This window comes from Phascolarctos cinereus, unplaced genomic scaffold (assembly GCF_003287225.1).
Source record: "Phascolarctos cinereus isolate Bilbo 61053 unplaced genomic scaffold, phaCin_HiC Scaffold_5;HRSCAF=322, whole genome shotgun sequence".
NCBI lineage: Eukaryota > Metazoa > Chordata > Mammalia > Diprotodontia > Phascolarctidae > Phascolarctos > Phascolarctos cinereus.
In genome coordinates this window covers 215049525-215066509 of record NW_027555958.1, presented here as the reverse complement: position 1 = coordinate 215066509, position 16985 = coordinate 215049525, and the positions used below count along the sequence as shown (strand labels likewise).

Sequence of the window (16985 nt, the reverse complement as noted above, 5' to 3'; positions counted from 1 at the left end):
GTGAGATAATTTACCCCATTTTATCTCTCCCCTTTCCTTTCTCCCAGTATGTTCCTCTTTCACCCCTTAATTTTATTCTTTTTAGATATCATCCCTTCGTATTCAACTCACACTTGTGCTCTCTATCTACACATACTTTTTCTAACTGTCCTGATAATGATGAAGTTCTTGAGTTACAAGTATCTTCCCATGTATGAATGTAAACAGTTTAATCTTATTAAGTACCTTATGATTTCCCTTTTCTGTTTACCTTTTTATGTTTCTCTTGAGTCTTGTATTTGAAAGTCAAATTTTCTGTTCAGCTCTGGTCTTTTCTCAAGAATGCTTGAAATTCCTCTATCTCATGAATGTCCATTTCCCCCCCTCATGGATTATACTTAATTTTTTCTGGGTAGGTGATTCTTGTTTGTAGTCCTAGCTCATTTGACCTTCAGACTATCATATTCCAAGCCCTTTGATCCTTTAGGCATAAGCTGCTTAATCTTGTGTTATCCTGACTGTGGCTCCATGATATTTGAATTGTTTCTTTCTGGCTGCTTGTAATATTTTCTCTTTGACCTGGGAGCTCTGTAATTTGGCTATACTATTCCTGGAAGTTTTCATTTTGGGAACACTTTCAGGTGGTAATCAGTGGATTTTTTCAATTTCAATTTTACCCTCTCATTTTAGAATATCAGGTCAGTTTTCCTTGATAATTTCTTGAAAGATGATGTCTCAGATTTTTTTTTATCATGGCTTTCAGGTAGTGCAATAATTTTTAAATTATTCCTTCTGAATCTATTTTCCAGATCAGTTGGTTTTCCAATGAGATATTTTACATTATCTTCTATTTTTTCATTCTTTTGGTGTTGCTTTATTATTTCTTCATTTCTCTTAAAATCATTAGCTTCCATTTGCTCAATTCTAATTTTTACGGAATTATTTTCTTCAGTGATCTTTTGTATCTCCTTTTCCATTTGGCCAATTCTACTTTTAAAGGAGTGTTTTTTTTTCCTTCGATGAATTTTTGTGCCTCTTTCTTCCATTTGGCCAATTCTGCTTTTTAAAGTATTTCTTCTCCTCATTGGCTTTTTGTAACTCATTTACTGTTTGGCCTAGTTTGTTTTTGTCAGGTCTTATTTTCTTCAGTATTTTCTTTTGTGTGTCTCTCCTTTACTAAGCTGTTAACTCATTTTTCATAATTTTCTTGCATTACTCTCATTTGTCTTACCATTTTTTCCTTTACCTCTCTTGATTTCCAAAATCCTTTTTAGCCCTTTTATAGCCTGAGACCAATTCATATTTCTCTTGGAGGTTATCCATTTAGGAACTTTGACATTGCTATCTTCTTCTGAGTGTGTGTTTTGATCTTCCTTGTCACCATAGTACCTTTCTATGGTCAAAATTTTTTTCTGATGTTTGCTCATTTCTCTAGCACATTTCTTGACTTTTAACTCTTTGTTAAAGTAGACCTCTGTTTCCAGAGTAGAGGGCACACTGTCCCAAGCTTCAGGGGTTTTGTGCAGCTGTTTTTAGGGATACTTCTAGGGACCTTTAAGTTTTCAGTTCTTCCAAGGTGGCACGATCTAAGGAGAGGTGTGTTTACTACTCTCCTGGCCTATATACTCTGATCTCTGAGTGACTACACACGCTCTTTTCTTCCTTGGAACTTTGACAAAGGTCTGTGTTCCACTGTGGCTGCAAGCTCTGATGTAGTACTCTGCCTCACCCTGTGACTGCCACTTAGGCTGCCACCCAGATCTGAGTATAGACAAAACTACAGAATCCTACCTCAGTGTTAGCAAACAGACTCCTACAATCTCCATCTGATCCGTTGTTTGACCCCCTTACTGTCTGTGGGCTAAGAGCTTCAGAAATAGCTGCTACTATGCTGATTCAGTGGCTCCCAAGGCCAGCTCTTGGATTGCTAAGGCTGGATCTGTGTTCTTGTGGCCTGTGCTGGACTATGCTGTATTCTTACTCAAGTGCAACAGACCTTTCATGCTGACCTTGTAAGTTGCCTTTGGCTGGAAAATTATTTTACCCCATCCTTTTGTGGGTTCTGCTGCTCCAGGAATTCCAAATGTTCATTATTTAAAGATATTTAGAGGTGTTTTGAAGAGAGCTCAGGTGAGTAGTTGCCTTTTCCCCACCATCTTAGCTCTACCCTGTTCACCTTGTATCAATTTTGAAACAATTCTTAATCATTTTTCATCTACCTTTTTTAAAATGAAAAAGTATTAACAACCTGAAAGTCTTCCCCCCTCAGCCCGATCAATCTAAATAATGGTGTTTCTTTACTTTCTAGCTATATGATGCTGCCTAATCTTAATTTATCAATTTAATGTGCCCTCCAATTCACAATGGGCTGATACTTCTACATACCATCCTACACTATTTTGCATGCTCCTAGAAAAGTAAAACTTAATTTATCTTGGGATGATATGACATTTTCTTTTCTCCTCACAACAAGATTGCTGGTGTGTGTGTGTGTGTGTGTGTGTGTATGTGTGTGTGTATGTATGTATGTATATAAATATATACGTATGTGTATTTGATACACCTATACATATGTGTAAAAATATATATGCAAGAGAAATTTGAGTTTCTTAATAATTATCAGTTCTAAGTCATATGTAATACTTAATAACTCACTGAATAGGTGAGAAATTAATATACAGGATATAATGAAATACTGTTTAAACTATTATAATACTTAATCTAGTCTACCTGTTTCAGAGTCTCTTCTGATTGTGTTATTCTTCTCTATCAATTCACTTATTATTGTATTTATGCATTCAGAGATTTGTTGTACCCTTATTTCATAGAATAAAATAAAAAGGAAAGTAGACCTACATTCCTATAGGGAGACATTTACCTCCAACTATGTATTATAAATTTTCTCAGATCTGTGGGTTCAAAGATTATGCTGTCCTCTCTATCCTAGGAAGTTATAAAGATAGTCTCACTTCCATAATATCTCTGTAGAGTCTCCAGCCTGGAGGGTGTGAATTGAGGTGAAAAAATAAAAGTGATTTGGAGGTAATTAAAATATTACTAAGGAATTATAAAGATGCTTTCTTATACATATGCATTTTTATCTCTACATATTAAATTTGTACAGATGCACACACATATGTAGCACAGTTTCCAGATTCACACTCTCTCTTTCTTTTTACTCACAATTACACTGGCAGGTCCCTGAAGAATGACCAAATATTTCACCCTGCAGGTTCCTAGGGATAACCCTAAGGAGTTGGAGGTAGATTTTCTGGTGCAATCTCTCACAAATCCCTATTGGTATACTCTGCCATTGATTATCAATCAATGTAAATTAGCCAGCCAGACTTAATTAGATTTTAGCAAGCCTTTTAAAAAGTTAGCTTTATTAGTTCTTAATTCATGGTAGGAATAATTGGTACAAATATCTCTTACATTCCCATACTCCAGAATCTGGGACATTCTTCTATAAGTACATAGACAATCTAGGGGAAAGTGGGCTCAAGCTTACAGCATGTGTGGCAAATGGGTAATTCAAAGCTCCTTTTTTTCTTGAAGTTCTTTTGTGCTTTTGGTAGTGTCCTCTGCTAAGAGGCTCATGGAAAGTACAAAAATTTTCAACTTTTCGAATATCACAAGGTTATCTGTTCAAGGAAGAGAGGATGACACAGAAGCTCTTTCTTTGTCCTCCACTCCTCTCCACCCAAGTATTTTGCTTTTGTAGGCCTGCCTGGAACTATTTCCACCACTGGGCTGGCTCAACACTAGATCGCTGGGTTTAAACTGGCTTGATATTTTTATCTAAGTCCTATAGGTATGACTAAGTTTCCTTAGCCAATCCCAAAAAAAATTCCTGTGTAGGATCATTTCATTTCATTCAATGGCTTTCATTCTTCTTAAGTTGATTAGTTTTTCTTTAATTAATTGATTCAATAAAAATATTTCCACCTTTTTATCATCTTGTTAGTTACTTTAAGTGGAGTGTGTCAATTGATTGATTTAATTGAACCTCCACACTTAAAAAAGCAGATATGTATGTGTGTAGATAGTGCTCTCTTATTAGATTAAGCTCTTGTACTCTCCTGTTGGATAATTAATAATGAAACTAGAATTCTGTAGTATTGATTGCATGTGGGATCCAATGTAACACATTGCCTCAAAATTATATTTTTTATTTCTATGTGTTTATGTCTGTAGAATTTGTGTTTGGAAGACTCTATCACCCAAACAATAAGCACAGCTGACTCTGTTTATGATTATTTCTTTCCTGTCCTCATCCTTTTGCTCTCTACTCTGCCCTGGGGGCTATAATTTCTGCCTTTATATTTTCTTCTTTTATTGAAGGCAGTATCTCCTGCAGGGTCCTGTGAAAAAGCAAATACTTCTTGAATGACTAAAAAAATAGCCCCTAACCACATTTGTGAATTGTAATGATTGGAGACATGATTGTCCCACAGGTTCAAATAGTTTTGTAAACTTTCTCTACTCCTATAGTACTTACCAGATGCTTTTCTCCTACTCATTTTCTAGCAAATTAATGTTGAATAGAAAGCTTTGTTACGTGATGTTTAAACCAATAGTAAACTGATACATCTCAAGCAGGCAATTTGATTAAAGGCTTTTGGTTTTTGTTTTTGTTTTAATTCACAAAGAAGGCTAAGGCAGCTGTCTGGACATGTCTACTACATTTATGTAAAAAATAGACATGGCCATATTGTGAATGAAGGATCAGTAGAACATTTTAATATTTAAGGACATCTGTGATTTCATTGGTGTGGTTGCTTCTTTTATTGACTCAGACCTCTATCTCTCCATAACTAATTAGTTTAATGAATTGCTGTAGCTGGAGAAAAAAAAACTCTCCTATTGATCAAGCTATGGATGATGAGCCTCTTTCAATTTAGTTTTTCCCTCTCCACTCTGTTTTCACCCCAGCTGGCAAAATAATCTTTCTGACACAGGTCTTATCACATCATTCCCTTACTTAACCACATTTAGTGATTCCCTATTACTGCTAGGATAGCATAAAACTTTCTCTTGGCTAATGTAAGGCCCTTGATTCTCATTCACCCACTCTATGATTTAGCTAGATTGTACAATGAACTCAACATGCTATCTTCCACCTTGCTATATTAGCATAAACCTTCATCCATACCTTAAATATATATCTTCCTCAGAAATCTTATTCAGGATTTATATCAGATCAGCCTTTTCTGTAGAGTCTTGCCAGGTCCTTCTCTTCTTAATGCTCTCTTTCTTTCAGATTACCTCACATTTGTTTACCTGTTGGGGTTTACTGATAAACGTTTCACAATAACCTCTCTGAAAAAAATGTACACAGGACACACTATTAAGTTTAATCCACATTATTCACATTTTCTCCATCATTTTCTTGAATCTAGAAATAAACAAAACCATAAATCAAGTTCTAATTTATACCTTTTGTCAATTTCCATGGTGTAGATGCTCACATAGAAAATTTAATAATCAGCTTTTATGTTGTGCCCTTTTCCCTTTTCCATCAAGGTGAAGTGAGCTCCTTGAATTGAGGGACTATTTCATAAGCTAAAACAGTGTTGTATGAATTAAGTGCTTGATAAAAGTTTGTTGATTTGCTGGGCAGATCCTTAAACAAAAGTCTATTGTGGGACTTGTACTTTACACCCTTCTGGCTTCTCAGAGCTTATCCTCCATTGGCAAAGCATTTAAGAATTCAATATTGTCTTCCAGCCATAATGAAGCATCAGGGTTGGGCCTGAGTGGAAGTGATTACTAGTATATTCACTGGGTACTTCAGTTGTGACTAAAGTTAATGAGGTTTTGTTCTTTCCTGTATTTTAGAAGATATAATGCATATCTGAGGCAATGTGAATCATATGTCACTTGGATTTAGAGTGGGAGAGAAACGATTTGAGCTCTAATCCAGTTCATTCTCTACCAATAGACCAGGTAGGAGCCATAAATCAAAGCACTTAATTGGAATGGAACAGCAAAATGAATACTCAGAAAAACAAACAAAATAAACAAACATCATACAATAGGATTATTGTTGGTGCTTCTGCTCCACAAATAAATTAGATCTTTCATAAACTCAGTACACTGTGTGTAAGTGCAGAAGGGGGGAATCAGAAGACCTGTGATTACAAAAGCAAATAAGGCATGGAATCAAGGTTAGAAGACAAGGAAGCAGCTGAGTTCTCCAAACATTCATCTCTGAAGAAATTTAAAATAATGTTTCAAATCAAATAATCAAAGTAGTAGAGCCAACAAAAAGTGAGAGTGAGACATTCTTCTAGCACAAACCAACTTAGGTCAGAGGGAGAGGACTGTGAGGGTATGGATTGGCCCAGAGTTCACATAGTGACAATACCAGCTGCAGGCTTTGGAGGTGGCAAATGCAACAGCAGCAGCTTTAGAAGTTCTTAAACCAGAGACTGGTAAGGGGATCTGGCAACTGGTTGGAAAGAAACTACAGGGGACTCTTATGGTAGCAATGAGCACAGGATAGGGTGCTATTTGGCAATTCCACTGGCTATATCCATTTCCATGTCATAGTACCAAGGCAGAGAGGATCTCTTGGATTCATATGGGATCATGGTCCCTGAGGAGCAGTGTCACTTCTGGTTCCAGGGGAGCAGTGACCTCACCACTCCCCAGATCACAAAATATTGGAAGCATTGAAAACTTTCAAACCCCAAAATTCAAAGTGAAAAAAAAATGCAAAAAGCCTGAAAATTGTGACAAGGCTCCCCCACCATTCCAAGGGAAAAAAACCCCTGCTATTCTGGAAACAGAGTTCAATGTTAACATAAATTCAAAGTCAAGAAGTAGCCTATAAAAATGAACAAACAACAAAAAATGCCCTAGCCATAAGAAGCTATTATGGTGACTGGGAAGATTAAGACACAAATTCAGAAGAAGACAATGAAGTCCAAACAATTGGAAGCAAAGCATTAAAGAAAAACAAAGTGAATTAGACACTAGCCCAACAAGAATTCCTTGTCATTGTTGTTGCTATTGTTCAGTTATTTTAGTCATTCTTTGTGACCCCCTTTAGGGTTTTCTTGGCAAAGAGATTTGAGTGGTTTTACATTTCTTTCTCCAACTCATTTTTACAAATTAGGAAACTGAGGCAAAGGAGGTTATGTGACTTTCCTGGGGTCACACAGCTAGTAAGTGTCTGAGGCTAGATTTCATCTCAGGTGTTCCAGATCCCAGGCCTAGGGCTCTATCCACTGTACCACCTAGCTGCCCAAGAATCCCTGAAAGACATTTTAAAATGATTTTTGCAGTCAGAATGGCAGAAGAAAAATTAGGAAAAGAAATGAGATGATAGAAGAAAATTATGAAAAATCAATTAACAGCTTGTTAAAAGAGAAACAAAAATATTGAAGAAAATAAAACAAAACTCAACTCACTGAAGAAAACAATTCTTTAAAAAGTAGAATTTGACCTGTAAAAGATAACGACTTTATTAGACATCAAGAAGCAATAACAACAAGTCGAAATGAAAAAAAATAGAAGAAAATATGAATTATCTCATTGGAAAAACAACTGACTGGGAAAATAGATTGAGGAGAGATAATTTATTTCAAGTATGATTGGATTGCCTGAAAGCCATGATCAAAGAAAGAGCATAGACATCAAATTTAAGAAATTTTGAAATAATATGTTCCCAATAGCTTAGATGTAGGGTGTAAAATAGAAATTCAAAAAAATCTACCTATCACAACTTGGACAAGATGCCTAAATGAAAACTTCCAGAAATAATTCCAGAAATCCCAGGTCAAAGAGAAAATAATGGAGGCATCCAGAAAGAAATCCTACAAATGCCATGGAGCCTCAATCAGGATCATACAAGATTTAGCAGCTACCAATTAAAGGAAGGGAAAGCTTGGAATATGATGGTCCAGAAGGCAAAGGAAGTAGGATTAGAACCAACAATAATGTACCTAGCAAACCTTGGATAATCCTTCTGGGGAAAAATGGATGTTTAATGAAATAAAGAACTTTTAAACGTTCCTGATTTTAAAAAAAGATCAGAGAGAAATAGAAAATTTGACTTTCAAATACAAGACTGAAGAGAAGCATAAAAATGATATACATGAAAGAGAAATCATAAGGGACTAAATAATATTAAACTCAACATTCTGATTTGGAAATATGATATATGTATATATGTATATATATATATATATATATATATATATATATATATATATATATCTTCTAATAATTTGGTCATTATTAGGGCAGTTTGATAAACTAGATAGAAATAGGGCACAAGAATGAATCAGTTATATTATAATGATTTAAAAAAATGAGTGGATGAGAAAGAAGGATGCACTGGGAGAAGGGTGCAAGAAAAGGAAGAATGGAGAAAATTATCTTATAAAAAAGAAGCATACAAGGATGAGCTTTTACAGTAGAAGGAAAAATGTTGCGTGTGTCAGGGTAGGGAGCGGTGAGCAATGACCCAACCCCCTATCAGCTGATTTGGCTCAAAGAGTCAAGAATATATAGTCAACTTTTGTTGGAGTAGCATTCCTAGAAAAAGGCATGAAAGTAAAAAAAAAGTCAATGTTGATACAATGAACCTATGGGAAAGAGGGAGTTAGGTTTGCTTGACCACTAAAACTGTAATTTTTCACTAGAAATTGGTAAAAAATACACTTTTTTTTGCACACAGTTCTTTATAATAAAACATTTCTGAAAATACACAGTTTTTCTAATGCAGTAACCATGAAATAACTCATGAAATGCAGTATACAAAATAAAATTGATAATACGCAAAATATTTTTCCTTATTAGTAATTCCCTAGAATTCTGTGACCTTTTGTGCTAACATCACAATTAAGAAAAATTGATTTTAGACAATATTCACTTTTCATAACACATAAAATTCATAATATTGGAAATACTATACGGCAAATAACATTCTTAAAACTAAAGCAATTTTTCTATTTTTTACATTTAATTTTTATTTTTTTCTCAATTACATGTAAACAAAAGTTTTAAACATTCTTTAAAAAAATTGAGTTCCATATTCTTTCCCTCCCTCTTTCTTCTCTCCCCATCTTGAGAAGGAAAGCAATTTGATATAGATTAAAAATGTGCACTCATACAAAATGTTTCCATCTTAACCATAAAGCTAAAAAAAATAACCTGAATATTATTTCCATTGTGTCATATGGCAGTGTGAGGGCATTATATTGCAGATTGCACTGCTATGTACCCATCTATCCTGATCACTTTGTGAAAACCAAGGGGAAGATTGATGGAACTATAGTCACTGTTGTCAGAAGACACTAAGATTGGTGAGGTCTTGATATCGCCTCTGATACTCTATCTTTCACAGTTGGTGTGGGGCATTGGAAACTGTGAAGGATGAACTAGCTTTAATATCAGCTGCTCCACAAACTTGTGTACATCATGTCTCTCATTTTTTCTCTACTGTGTGTATCTGTGAATGTGTGCGGTTGGCAACATTAAAGTGAAAATGAAGTTACTAACTAAATTGCATGCTTGAAATAAAAAAAAAAGGTAAATGCATGAATGTTGAGGTTGACTGTATATACATGCTTTTTTTGGTATATAAATCTAATCTGGCCAATAGAGAAGTTGGAGGGGAAGGGGATAAGAGAAAGTGGAGGATCACAAAGGGAAAGCAGATTAAAGGAGACAATTATCAGAAGAAAAACAGACTTTCAAAAAGGGAAAGGGCATGAAGAGAAAGAGAAGGATAAAATAGAAAACTGATAGAAGGAAATGTACAGTTTTAAGTCTAACTATAAATGTGAATGGGGTAAGTTCACTCATAAAATAGAAGGTGATAGCATAATGGATTAGAAATCAGAATCCAAAAACATGTTCTTTATAAGAACTACACTTGAAGCAGAGAGACACAAACAGAGTAAAGGTAAGGGGCTAAAGCAGAATCTATTATGCTTCAGCTGAAGTAAAAAAGGCAGGAGTATCAATCATGATCTCAGAAAAAGCAAAAGACAAAAAAAGACCCAATTAAAAGAAATAAAGAGGGAAACTACATCTTGCTATTCCTGTCCTCAAGGAGATCACAATTAATGGGAGAGACAAAGCAAAACAAAATGCACAGATAAGCTACATATAGGAAGAATGAGAAATAATTAATGGAGGGATGGGACTAGAATTAAGAGGGTTTAAAAATTCTCTGTTGGAGATGAGATTTTAGTTGTGATTTGAAGGAAGTTAGGGAGAAATAAGCAAAAATGAGTAGGGAAAATATCCCACACATGGGGGAAAGGCAAAATAACCAAACAGGGCTGAGAGTTAGAGTATCTTGTTCTGGGAACATTAAAGAGCCAAGTGTCACTGGATGAACAGTGAATAAGGTATAAGAAGATTGAATATATGGGGCTGAGGGAGAGGTGCTAGGTGATGAAGTGTTTTGAATGCCAAACAGGATTTTGTATTTGATCCTGGAAGCAATAGGGAGGTACTGGAATTTATTGAGTAAGGAGGTGACATGGTCAGATTAATGTTTACAAAAATCACCCATGAATGAATGGAGTTTGAATTGGAGTTGAGAAGGATGTGAGAAGGCAGATACATCAGCAAACAATTTTGATAGCCCAATCATGAGTTATTGAGCATCTTCACCAGAATATTGGCAGTGTCAGAGGAGAGGAGACATTTTAATTGTATTTGTTTCAACTACATGTAAAGACAATTGTTAACATTCATTTTAAAAAATTGAGTTTCAAATCTTTTCCCTCTCTCCCTCTCCTGCCCCATCCCTAAAATGGCAAGCAATTTGATATAGGTTATATATGTAAAACCTTGTAAAACATATTTCCATATTAGTCATGTTGTGAAAGAAGAAAGAGACCAAAAGGGAAAAAAAATTAAAAATATAGGAAGAATATTGTGCTTTGATCTAAAGTCAGACTCCATCAACTGTTTTTCTGGGTGTAGTTAGAATTTTCCATTGTCAAACTCTGAAAATAAATGACCAAAATGCCACAGAAGTTGTGCCCCAACTGTTAAACTCTGAAAATATCAAAGACCTCACAGAGGTTGTAGATCTACTGCTACATCCAAAAAGTAAAATAAAATAAACCAAAGAGCCACAGAGATTATATTAAAACCTTTATATATTATATATAAATTGTATTATATATATATTGCAAAATAAATAAAGATTATAGTAAAATCTTTATATATATAAACATACACATACACACACACACACACACACACACACACACACATATATATATATATATATATATATATATATATATATATATATATATATATATATATATATATATAAACTTTTATCTATATTGCAAAATAAATAAAATAAAACCAAAAAGCTCACAGTACTTACAGGCAGAAAAGTTTTCTTTATTGTTAGAGGAGGGAAATGAGACATATATGAGACATATGTCTTGCAGTCCTCCCTAAGACCAAGAAGACCCAAGGCAGCAAGGCTAAGCCTTGGTACCTATAGTCATGACTAGACAAAGAACAGTGAGGTGTAGCCATAACAGTGAGAGGTAACAGAAACAATGAGGCATATTTTCCTAGTGGAAAAAGTCTATTTGTAGCAGGGTTTCTTGACCAAAAAATGGTTCCTACAGGTGATTGTCCAAGTTCAGTGACCACCTGGGGCTGGCCTGAGACCGTTCTGTGATTTAGCTGCAGCAGAATTCATCCAGAGGTTGGGCGTAAAGGATTGTTTTTATGCCAAGCTCACAGCACAGTTTGTTTGATGGGCTGTAGCTCTGGAAAACAGGATGTCTCCTAATAGTAAAGCGAAAGTAGTAGAAAGAAAGAGGATAGTCTTGGCATGAGGATTCAAACATAATCATGAGTCCTTTGGAGTTTTCTTGGATTGTTGTGTTGCTGAGAAGAGCTAAGTCATTCATAGATGATCATTACACAATATTGCTGTTACTGTGTACGGTGTTCTGGTTCTTTCTGCTCACTTCACTTTGCATCAATTCATGTAAGTCCAGTTTTTTTTTGAAATCTGACTATTTGTTATTTCTTATAGCACAATAATATTCCCTCACAGTCATAGACCATAACTTGTTCAGTCATTCCCCAATTGATAAGCATCCCCTCAATTTCCAATTCCTTGCCACAAAAAGGTGTTGTATGTATTTTTGTACATGTAGGTTCTTTTTCATTTTTTAAAGGACAGAATTTTATTTACTCCCAATTATATGTCAAAAAAATCAGGATTCATTATTACAAGTTCTTGAGTATCATTTTTTTCTCCCTCCCCCTCTTCTTCCCTTCTCTCTTCTGAAAATGGTAGGCAGTTTGATATAGGTTATACATTGCTATGATGTTAAAATATTTCCATATTAATCACAGTTGTGAAAGAAGAAATAGATCAAAAGAAAACATGACAAAGAATAAAGTTAGTGAAAATATATGCTTTAATCTTCATTCAGAGTCCATCAGTTCTTTATCCAGATATGGATAGAATTTTTCTTTGTGAGTTCTTTGTACTTGTGGTGGATAATTATGTCACTGAGATGAGCCGAACCACTCCTAGTTGATTATCACACAATGTTGCTAATACTGTATACAATATTTTCCTGGTTCTGCTTATTTCACTCTGCATCAGTTTGTACAAGTCTTTCCAGGTTTTTCTGAAATACACCTGTTCATAATTTCTTACTGCACAATTGTATTTCATAACATTCATATATCACAGCTTGTTCAGACATTTCCCAACTGGTAGGTATCCCCTCAATTTTCAATTTTTTGCCACCACAAAAAAGGGGTGCTACAAATATTTTTGCACATGTAGGTCCTTGTCCCTTTTTATAATCTCTTTGGGATATAGACCTAGTAGTGGTATTGCTGGATCAAAGGCTATGCACAGTTTGGTTGCATTTTAGGTGTAGTTCTACATTGCTTCCCAGAATATTTGGATCATTTCACAAGTCCACCAACAGTGCATTAGTGTCCCAATTTTCCCACTTCTTATCTGACATTTATCATTTTCCTTTTCTGTCATTAGCCAATCTGATAGGTGGGAGGGAGTACCTCAGAGCTGTTTTAATTTACATTTCTTTAATCAAAAGTGATTGAGATCACTTCTTTATATGCCCATAGATAGCTTCGATTTTTTCATCTGAAAACTGCCTGTTCATATCCTTTGAGCATTAATCAATTGGGGAATGGCTTATATTCTTATAAATTTGATACAGTTCTCTATATATTTGGAAAACGAGGCCTTTACCAGAGACACTTGCTGTAAAGTTTGTTTCCCAGCTTTCTGCTTTCCTTCTAATCCTGTGCATTGTTTTGTTTGTACTAAAGCTTTTCTATTTAATATAATCAAATTTATCCATTTTACATTTAGAAATTCTCTCTATGTCTTGTTTGGTCATGAATTCTTCCCCTCCCCATAGATCTGATGGGTAAATTATTCCTTCCTCTCCTAATTTGCTTATGCTATCACTCTTTATTTGTAAATCATGTGCACATGTTGACTATATCTTGGTATGTAGTGTAAAATGATGATCTATGCCTAGTTTCTGCCATACTGTTTTCTAGTTTTCCCAGCAGTTTTTGTCATAGAGTGAGCTCTTGTCTTAGAAGCTGGAGTCTCTGTGTTTATCAAAAACTGGATTACTATGATCATTTCTGACTGTGTGTTGTATACTTAATCTATTCCACTGATCCATCACTCTATTTCTTAGCTAGTACTGGGTAGTTTTTATAATTATTGCTTTATAATATAGTTTGAGATCTAGAGTGACTAGGCCACCTTCCTTTACATATTTTTTATTAATTCCCTTCATGTACTTGAACTTTTGTATTTTCAGATGAGTTTTGTTATTTTTTCTAGCTCTATAAAATATTTTTGGTAGTTTGATTGGTTCAATGACACTGAATAATCAAATTAAATAAAATTGTCATTTTTATTATGTTGATTCAGCCTAGAGATGATCAATTGATATTTTCTAATTACTTAGATCTAACTTAATTTGTGTGAAAAACATTTTGTAATTATATTTGCAAAGTTCCTGGGTTTGTCTTGGCAGGTAGATTCTCAAGTATTTTATATTGTCTATAATTATTTTGAATTGGATTTCTCTTTCTATATCTTGCCGCTGATCTTTGTTGGCAATACATAGAAATGCAGATGATTTATTTAATTTGGTTTATTTTATATCCTGAAACTTTGCTAAAGTTGTTAATTATTTCAGGTAGCTTTTCAGCTGATTCTCTAGAAATCTCTACATATACCATCATAATATCTTCAGAGTGATAGTTTGTTTCATCATTGCCTATTTTAATTCCTTCAATTTCTTTTTCTCCTCTTATTGCTCTAGCTAATATTTCTAGTACAATATTGAATAATGGTGGTGATAATGGACATCCTTGCTTCACCCCTAATCTAATTGGGAAGGTTTCGATCTTATCTCCAATAGAGATAATGTTTGCTGATGGTTTTAGAAAAATGTTACTTACTTTAAAGAAAGCTCCATTTATTCTTATGCTTTCTAGTATTTTTAATAAGAATGAGTGTTGTATTTTGTCAAGGATTTTTTCTGCATTTAGTGAAACAATGATATGATTTCTGTTGTTTTTGTTATTAATTATGATTATTTGTTATTGATATGGTCAATTATCATGATATTTTTCATAACCCTAACCTTAACACATATTTGAACTAACCCTGCATTTTTGGTATAAATAGTGCCTGATCATAGTGTTACTGTAATCTTTCTGCTAGTATTTTATTTAAAATTATCTCAATAATATTCATTATGAATATTGATCTATAATTTTTTTCTCTGTTTTGGCTTTTTCTGATTTAGGTATCAGCACAATATTTGTGTCATAAAAGAACTTGGTAGAACTGCTTCTCTGCCTATTTTCCCAAATAGTTTACATAGTCTTGGGATTAAATGTCCTTTAGGAGTTTGGTAGAATTCACTTGTGAATCCATCTGGCCTTGGGGATTTTTTATTAGGAAGTTCATTTATGGTTTGTTCAATTTCTTTTTCTAATATAAAGTTATTTAAGTATTTTGCTTCTTCTGTTAATCTGGACAAATTCTATTTTGGTAGATATTCACCCATTTCATTTAGATTGTTAGATTTATTGGCATACAGTTGGGCAAAATAGCTCTTAATTATTGATTTAATTTCCTCTTTATTGGTGTTGAATTCACTTCTTTCATTTTTGATACTGGTAATTTGTTTTTATTTCCTTTTTTAAATCAGATTAACCAATGTTTTACCTTTTGGTTGTTTTTTCCCCATAAAAATAGCTCCTAGCTTTATTCATTAGTTCAATGGTTTTCTTAATTTCAATTTTGTTAATCTTTCCTTTGATTTTCAGGATTTTCAATCTGGTGTTTAATTGGGGATTTTCAATTTGTTCTTTTTCTAGTTTTTTTTAATTGCCAGCTAAATCATTGATCTGCTCTTTCTCTATTATGTTGATGTAAGCATACAGAGATACACAATTTTTCCTAAGTATCACTTTATCTGTATCCCATGCATGTTGGTATTTTGTCTCATTGTTGTTATTTTCTTTAATGAAATTATCAATTGTTTCTATCATTTGTTCTTTTAACCACTTTTTTTGGATTAGATTTTATAGTTTCCAATTAATTTTTAATCTATCTTTCCATTGACCATTATTGATAGTAATTTTTATTGCATTGTCATCTAAAAAGGATGCATTTACCATTTCTTCTCTCCTGCTTTTGGTTGTGAGGCTTTATGTGTTAATACAAGGTCAGTTTTTGTGTATGTGTCATGTACTGTGGAGACAAAAGTATAATCCTTTTTATTCCTATTCACTTTTATCCAGAGGTCTATTACATCTAACTTTTCCAGAGTTGTAGTCACCTCCTTAACTTCCTTCTTGTTGATTTTTGGTTAGATGTATCTAGTTCTGAGAAGGGAAAGGTGAGGTCCTCCATTATTATAGTTTATTGTCTATTTCCTCCTGTAACTCATTTTTTCCTTCAAAAATTTAGATGCTATTAAATTTGGTACATATATGCTCATTATTGACATTACTTCACTGTCTTTGGTACCTTTCAGGAAGATGTAGTTTCCTTCCTTATCTCTTTTAATTAGATTTGTTCTTATTTATGCTTTGTCTGAGATCAAGATTGCTACCCCTGCTTTTTTTTCCCTTTGGCTGAAACGCAATATATTCAGTTCCAGCTCCTTATCTTTCTGTGCTTCTTATGTATTTCTTGTAACCAACATATTGCAGGATTCCAGTTTTTCATCCATTCTGCTTTTTTTTTTGTCTAGGTAATGGGGTTAAGTGACTTGCCCAAGGTCACACAGCTAGTAAGTGTTATGTGTCTGAGGCCAGATTTGAACTCAGGTCCTCCTGAATCCAAGGCCGGTGCTCTATCCACTGTGCCACCTAGCTGCCCCTCTATTCTGCTTTTTGCTTTTATTTTATGGGTGAGTTCATCAATCCACATTTATAGTTATGATAATTAACTGTGTGTTTCCCTCCATGCTATCTTCCCTCTTGTTTATCCCTCTCTCACCCCACCCTGTTCCTTCTCACAAGTTTTTTACTTCTAATAACCATCTCTCCCAATCCACCCTCCTTTCTAATAATCTCCCCTTGTTTTGTCCCCATCCCTTTTTACTTCCTTTGTAGGGTAAGACAGACTTCTGTATCCAATAGTGTGTATGCTGCTCCCTCTTTGAGACAATTCTGACGAGAGTAAGTTTTTAGCTTTTCTCCCTGCCTCTTCCATGATCCTCTCCATTGTAATATAATCCTTTTTCATGACACTTTCCTGTGAGGTAATTTACCCCATTCTATCTGCCTCCCTGCTTCTTCTATTACAATCTTCTTTCTCACCCCTTTATTTTTGAGGGTATCATCCCATCAAATTCACATTATATCTGCACCCTTTCTCTGTGTATACTCCTTCTAATTACTCTTATAGTAATAAAGTTCTTAATAATTACAAATATTATCTTGCCATATAAAAATATAAACATTTA

The 16985-nt window shown here is 34.2% G+C and overlaps 1 protein-coding gene across 5 annotated transcripts in view; it reads left to right on the top strand.

The window, feature by feature from the left end:
- Positions 1–16985, top strand: part of TINAG (tubulointerstitial nephritis antigen) — a 212104-nt gene that overhangs the window by 115186 nt on the left and 79933 nt on the right. The window contains exon 10 of one of the 5 annotated variants that reach the window (XM_020993920.2): positions 16633–16699. The exons of the other annotated variants lie outside the window; for them this stretch is intronic. Coding sequence (XP_020849579.1) covers positions 16633–16693 — 61 coding nt within the window. The 3' untranslated portion in view covers positions 16694–16699. Of the gene's footprint in view, positions 1–16632; positions 16700–16985 lie in introns of those variants that run through there. 5 annotated transcript variants of the gene reach the window in all.